At 41.4% G+C, this 7,546-nt stretch overlaps 1 protein-coding gene across 1 annotated transcript; it reads left to right on the plus strand.

The window, feature by feature from the left end:
- The first annotated feature begins 270 nt into the window (after nucleotides 1–270).
- LOC107783141 (uncharacterized) lies at nucleotides 271–927 on the plus strand. Its single transcript, XM_016604114.2, has one exon. The coding sequence runs from the start codon at nucleotides 271–273 to the stop codon at nucleotides 925–927; it is 657 nt and encodes a 218-aa protein (XP_016459600.2).
- The last annotated feature ends 6,619 nt before the right edge of the window (nucleotides 928–7,546 follow it).

Here is a 7,546-nt window from a genome sequence, read left to right on the forward strand (position 1 = left end):
GTAGCACAATCCAGCAAAGTGACATCGCCAGCCACTCCAGCTCCATTAGAGGTAGATGAATCAGTAGAACTTACTGATGTGGTGGTTGAACAGGTTCAGAATGATAAGGGTAAGGCTAAGAAGAGTGAAAACGCTGCAGAACAAGTGGTACCTCTTGTGCCACTGAACTCCAACAGAGAGAAGCCAGCAAGTAGTGCACAAAGGGCGATACCTGCACCATTCCCTCAGATACTAGCAAAATAAAAGAAGGAAGATCAATACAAGAAATTCATGGAGATGCTTCATCAAATTCAATTGAATATTCCTCTGATGGATGCTTTGAGGGAGATGCCAGTCTATGCAAAGATGATGAAGGACCTAATGTCACGAAAATATGACTTTCAGGACCTATCCACAGTAACTCTGACACAGACCTGCAGTGCAGTAGTGACAAGATCCATGGCTCAAAAGATGTCTCATCCAGGTAGCATTACTATTTCGTGCACTATTGGGAGTTATGCCTTTGCAAAGGCATTATGTGACTTAGGAGCCAACATAAACATGATGCCTCTGGCCATATATACCAAACTGGGCATTGGCAGAGCTAGACCGACTTTGATGCTTTTGCAACTGGATGACCGCACGGTTAAAAGGCCGAAAAAGATTCTTGATGATGTGTTGGTACAAGTGGGGAGGTTTGTACTCCCTGCGGACTTTGTTATTCTGGATTGCCAGGTAGATGAAGAGATACCTATCATTTTAGGGAGGCCATTCTTAGCCACTGGGAGAGCACTGATCGATTGTGAAACTAGGGAATTAAAAATGTGGTTTAACAATGAAGAAGTCATATTCAATGTTCAGCAATCCATGAGAAGACCCGGTGAATATTATAATTGCTCCCTGGTAGAGGCAGTGGATAAGATCCTGCACGAGATGATGAGGCCCTGACTACTAAAGATCATTGGGGGCTTGTTTGACAAATTTAGAGGAGATGGATGGTGAAGGTTTGGTAGCGTGGGTCATGGCACTCGAAGGCCAAGGATTCTGGAAGAGTGAACCTCAGTTCAAGTCCCTTGAGTTAGAAAAGAGGGCTACACCACTGACAAAACCATTAGTAGAGGAACCACCCAAACTGGAGCTGAAGCCACTCCCAGCTCACCTTAGGTATATTTTCTTAGGGCCTGATTCTACTTTACCTATTATTATATCATCCGGTTTGCTAGCTGTGTAGGCAGAGCAGCTCCTACAAGTGCTACGGGAATGTAAGACTGCCATTGGTTAGACCATGGCGGACATAAAGAGTATCAGCCCAGCTTTTTGTATGCACAAGATTCTCTTGGAAGAAGGGCACAAACCTTCCAGAGAACATCAACGAAGGCTGAACCCAAATATGAAAGAGGTGGTGAAGAAGTAAGTGATCAAATGGTTAGATGCGATCTTCCCCATCTCTGACAGCAATTTGGTCAGCCCTGTTCAGTGTGTGCCGAAAAAGGGAGGAATGACGGTCGTACAAAATGAGAATAACGTGTTGATCTCAAATCCTGCAGTCACGGGATGGTAGATTTGCATGGATTACCGAAAATTGAACACAGCCACCCGGAAGGACCATTTTCCCTTGCTATTCATTGACTAAATGCGGGACGGGTTGGCTGGGCGATCTCACTTCTATTTCTTGGATGGATATTCGGGGTACAATCAGATCTCAATAGCCTCCTAAGCCAGAGAGAAAACATAATTCACCTGTCTGTATGGCATCTTTGCCTTTCGAAGAATGTCGTTTAGGCATTGCAATGCACGTCGACATTACAACGGTGCATGTTAGCCATTTTTACCGACATGGTGGAGGACATTATTGAGGTATTTATGGATGATTTATCCGTGGTAGGGGATTCATTCGAGGACTGTCTTCACAACTTAAGAAGAGTGCTTAGAAAATGTGTGGAGACAAATTTAGTGCTGAACTGGGAAAAGTGTCATTTTATGGTACTTGAAGGGATAGTCTTGGGGCATCGAGTGTCTAGTAAGGGAATCAAGGTTGACCATGCTAAGGTTGACGTGATTAAGAAGTTACCACCGCCTATTTCAGTCAAGGCAGTGATAAGTTTCCTTGGGCACGCCGGGTTCTACAGGCGATTCATAAAAGATTTCTCTAAGATTGCTAACCCTTTATGCAAACTACTTGAAAAGGATCAGCCCTTTGTGTTTTCTAATGATTGCAGGCTGGCATTTGAGGAGCTGAAGAAGAGATTGGTGACTGCACCCATCATTGTTGCACCCAACTGGGAGCAACCATTCGAGCTTATGTGCGAAGCAAGTGACTATGCTATAGGAGCAGTCTTGGGGCAGCGAAAGGATAAACTGATGCACCTGATTTACTATGCAAGTAGAACGCTAAGCGGTGCACAACTCAATTACACCATGACGGAAAAGGAGATGTTGGCTGTCATTTTTGCATTCGACAAATTTAGGTCATACTTGATTGGCTCAAAAGTTATTGTTTATACTGATCATGTAGCAATTAGGTACCTGATAGAAAAGAAGGAGTCAAAGCCACGCTTGATTCGCTGGGTTCTTTTGTTAAAAGAATTTGATCTGGAGATCCGTAACAGAAAAGGGACATAGAACCAAGTAGCTGACCACCTCTCAAGGTTGGAAAGAGCTGAAAAGAAGGTAGAGGTTGAGGATATAACAGAGACATTCCCAGATGAACAGTAAATAGCAATGACAATGGAGGAGGCACCGTGGTATGCTGATATTGCTAATTATTTAGCAAGTGGTATTGTTCCTTATGAACTCTTCTCAATTCAAAAGAAAAAGTTCTTTCGTGATTGTCGGTCTTATTATTGGGATGAACCTCTACTATTTAAAATATGTGTAGATAACATGATCCGGAGTTGTATCCCCGAGAAAGATCAACATTCTGTTTCGCAGGCTTGCCATGCTTCACCATATGGTGGACACTTTGGAGGAATTCGGACAACAACTAAGGTGTTGGAGTCGGGTTTGTATTGGCCAACTCTATTCAAGGATGCCCATGCTTAGGTCAAAAGTTGGGATGAATGCCAAAGGACAAGCAACATATCTTGCCGACACGAGATGCCAATGACCACAATTCAAGAAGTGGAGGTTTTTGACATGTGGGGGATCGACTTCATGGGGCCATTTGTTAGCTCGTATGGTAACAAGTACATATTAGTAGCAGTTGACTACGTCTCCAAGTGGGTCGAAGCAGTGGCTCTCCCAACCAATGATGCTAAAGGGGTAACAGCTTTCTAAAGAAGAACATCTTCACACGTTTTGGCACCCGAGAGCTATACTCAGTGATGGCAGTACTCATTTCTACAATAGAGCGTTCACACAACTGTTGGAAAAGTATGGAGTTTGTCATAAAGTGACCACCCCGTACCACCCACAGTCAAGCAGGAAAGTTGAAGTGTCCAACAGGGAAATTAAAAGTGTCCTTACAAAAACAGTGAATGGAACAAGGACCGATTGGGCGAAGAAGCTAGATAATGCATTGTGGGCGTACCACACATCCTTCAAAACTCCAATTGGTATGTCATTGTACAAGTTGGTGTTTGGAAAGGCATGCCACCTTCCAGTAGAACTCGAGCATAAAGCACTTTGGTCATTGCGGCAGTTGAACTTGGACATGGAGACAGTAGGCACCAACAGAGTCACTGGGTTACATGAGCTAGAGGAATTCAAGTTCCAGGCATTCGAGAGTGCTAGATTTTACAAAGAAAGGATAAAACTAATGCATGATAAGCACATCCTGGACCGATACTTCAAATCCGAAGAGCTAATATTGTTATACAACTCAAGATAGAGGTTGTTTCCGGGTAAGTTGAATTCCCGATGGTCAGGACCCTTCAGAGTGGTGCAAATGTTCTCAAGTGGAGGTGTTGAGATTGAATCAGAAGATGGGACGAAAAAGTTCACAGTGAATGGGCAAAGGTTGAAACATTATCTTGGAATGGAAGAAGAAAAAGGGGATAGAGAGATAATAACATTGGAACAGCCCCAGTACGCGAATGAGGAGTGATGATCCTAGCCTGCATCGTGTCGCGACGTTAAATCAGGCGCTGCAAGGGAGGCAACCCATGAATGTTGTTGTTTTCTTTTTCTTCTGTAACTTTCTATAAAAAATAAAAATAAATCATCGCATCACGACCACGGCAAGACCGCGGTCAATGAAGAGTCTTCTGCCTCGCAGTCGCTTGATCCACTACAACCACAGTGGGACCGCGGTGAAAAGAATATGTACTGCCTCACGTTACTTAACCCACCGCGACCACGGTGGGACCGCGGTCGACCGTCGCAGTTCGCACCTAGGTAAGTATTTTTTATTTTTTCTTTCCTTTTCTTCTTCTTTTATTTTATAATTTTTTACCCCCCCCCCCCCTAATAATATCTAACTCACCCGCCCAAACCCCTCACTTTCCCAATTTCTCTCTCTATCTCTCTCTAACCCTAATCTCTCATCTCCCTCCTCTCTTCTTCTTCTTCTTCTTCTTCTTCTTCACTTCTCTCACCTCCCCCGTATCTATTCATCTCACTTTTTCAAAGACATCTTGTTGTCCTTAAGGAAAAACGTGAAAGAACAGAATTAAAACTCTTCCAAAATTTCAAATGCGAAACAATTTCATTCCAATTTTAAGGAAATCCAAGTATAAATTTCATCCATATTTCGTAGAAGCAGATTTGTTCAAATAAATCAAGAAACAGGTATGTTAAGGCTAAGCTCTTCTTTCATTTGGCATGATCTCGTCATTACATTCATATCCCAAAATTTACATATATTTTGCTAGTCTCGCAAATTGCATATATTTTTCTAGTGTTGTAAGTTATAATATTCTCCTTATCGGGATTTCATATTCAGTTGAGTATTTTCTTCTTCCAGTCAAGAGAGCAGAGAAGTTACATAGATACAGTATTAAAAGTATTTTCATTACCATCGAGCTATAATCGATGGGCAGGCCCCTATTGGGCAACCTCTTATCAGATGGTAAGTTATATACCAAGCCTACTGTGGACAAGCACATATGAGAGACAGTTGGTCAAGATATAGAGCCTAGTATGGCCGAGCGCTTATGAGCGATCCTACTACGGCAGAGCAGTTATATATATACCAAGCCTACTATGGCCGAGCACTTATGAGCGAGCCCAGTTGGTTGAGATATAGATCCTAGTATGGCCTAGCTCTTATGAGCGAGCCTACTACGACAAAGCAGATATATATATATGTATACCGAGCCTTATAAGGCCGGACAACTATTTTACTTACTATATTGAGAGAATTGAGTCAGTATCAGCAGGTAAGCATATCTTCAAATTATCTTTGACTTCCAGCTACTTGCATTTATTATATTATCAGTTCAGTTTTAGTTTTCAGTATATTGCCTTACATACTCAGTACATTATTTCGTACTGACGTCCTTTTTCTGGGGGTGCTGCATTTCATGCGTGCTGGTCAGATAAATAGACAAGTAGTCCTCTTCAATAAGTGATGCCCAAGCTCAGCTTGATCGGTAAGCTCCATGTCTTTCGGAGTTTCCGTGTCTAGAGACTTATGTATATCTTATATATATACGTATATATGTCATGAGTAGGTCGGATAGCCGTTCCGATCACAGTATATCCATTAGTAGAGGCTTGTAGACATATCTTGTCAGTTAGTGTAGTATGTTGGGCTTTCATGCCTTGTATGCATATTTGGTTGGTTTGTCAGTTGTAATAAATATGATGGCCTTGTTGGCCAAGCTTTATATTCATATTTAGTCAGCATTCGTTGTCGTCTTGTAATGTGGCCCGTGGCCAAAAGTATGACATCATATGTTCAGAATCCCTTAGTTGCAAGTTAGTACGCAAGGATAGGTAAGACACTGGGTGCCAGTCTCGCTCCCCCAAGTTCGGGGCGTGACAAAAGTGGTATCAAAGCAGTTCTGTCCTAGGGAGTCTACAAGCCGTGTCTAGTAGAGTCTTGTTTATGGGTGTGTCGTGCACCACACTTATAAGCAAGAGGCTACAGGGCATTTAGGATTGTCACTCTTTCTTCTTACTCTAGATCGTGTGGTAGAGCTTACTTATAAGAATCCAAGTTCTGAAATTCTATTTTATTCGTAATAAGACGATGCCTACTTCCCAAAAGAAGGTTGGAAAGAGAGATAGTTGTGGAAGAACTGAGTTAGAGGAATTAAATTTTGTATGATGCCAACGATAAGTAAATATGAGGTCTTTAGCAGTTCATGGGTATACTAAAATGGGTAAGCTTCCTGATAAGAAGCCTTAAGGCAAGAATGTCTATCCATCTTTATGGTGAAGGACAATTAGAGATTAAGAAGATAAGTACAAATTTCGGTAAGTAAAAGGAGCAAGGTGAAAAAGGGTACGAGGTACCTAGTTAATAAAGGTTAACAACGTTTATAATTGAGGCAGAAGAACATAAGCTTCTTGAGTTATATTTAATAGTAATAGAGATATATACAATTGGTCACACCCTTTCCAGATATGTCCTGTAGGGGTTAATAAAAGTACTATAAGAAGATATGATGGATGAATTGATTGCGTCAGTTGACATTTTCGTAGGATATTGCAAATGTGCTAATAGATCTAATGTAGCCAGATATGAGTACTACAAAGACATGCACTATAAGCCTTGAAGGGATAAATTTTACCTTAGTGTGGCTCACGTCCCTAGTAAATCGAAAACGTTAAGCAACTTGAAGAGCCACTTGATGGAGCAAAGGAAATCTAAAAGCAAAAGAATGTCGTATTGAAGTTTTCACAAGAAAAAGGATATGAAGAAATATTAGTAGAATAATGAGAAGAGAGATAAGGAAGCATTATGAATAAGGTGTGATACATTGATGAAAATGGTAGAGTGTTACAGAACCTATTGTCAAATGAAAGAAGAGACGAAAGGAGATGGGCCTTAAGACAATAAAAGAATATAGGCCATAAGGTCATATCCCCATTTCGAGAAATAAGTTCGCAACTCTAACAAGACTACCAAGAGGAAAAGTTAGACCCCAGAGTAATAGAAATTAATATGGACTGGTGAACAAGATAAACTAAATATGAATTAGGAACTGAGCGATTTGATAATAGTCAGCATCTTGAGAATTTCCGATCATGTTCCGACAATAATAGGACGGACCACAGAAGGAGATTCACGATGAATTCAGAGAAAAATCATTCAGGGAGAAGCTTCCCTAGAGCAAGCAATGTGAGAAAAATTAAGTTTAAGAGACTGTATGTTCCAGTTATGCTATGTGTCAACCTCGCGAGTAAAGGAATTTGTCATCCTTTTTACAGGAGAATTGCCGCAAGGCGAGTAAGGATCATTGATGTTGAGAAATGATGCCAAGGATGAAGAGGGAAAACATCTATAGGCAGATCCTCATGGCTTCAGCTTTTAGTACACCCCTAAAGGGGGGAATTTGGAGTGATGTGACATTAAATTAGAATTAAGTGGTTCTAGTGACTATGGAATGGTAAAGGAAGTAAAGGTTCCTGCCCGAGCTGTTATTAAAAAATAAAGAGCCAGTGCGAGACAAGTTAAGAC

This window comes from Nicotiana tabacum, chromosome 1 (assembly GCF_000715075.1).
Source record: "Nicotiana tabacum cultivar K326 chromosome 1, ASM71507v2, whole genome shotgun sequence".
NCBI classification, from domain to species: Eukaryota; Viridiplantae; Streptophyta; class Magnoliopsida; order Solanales; family Solanaceae; genus Nicotiana; species Nicotiana tabacum.

Bases quoted from the DNA above. Each gene is read 5' to 3' on its own strand.
- LOC107783141 (XM_016604114.2), top strand. From the start codon at position 271: ATGGAGATGCTTCATCAAATTCAATTGAATATTCCTCTGATGGATGCT.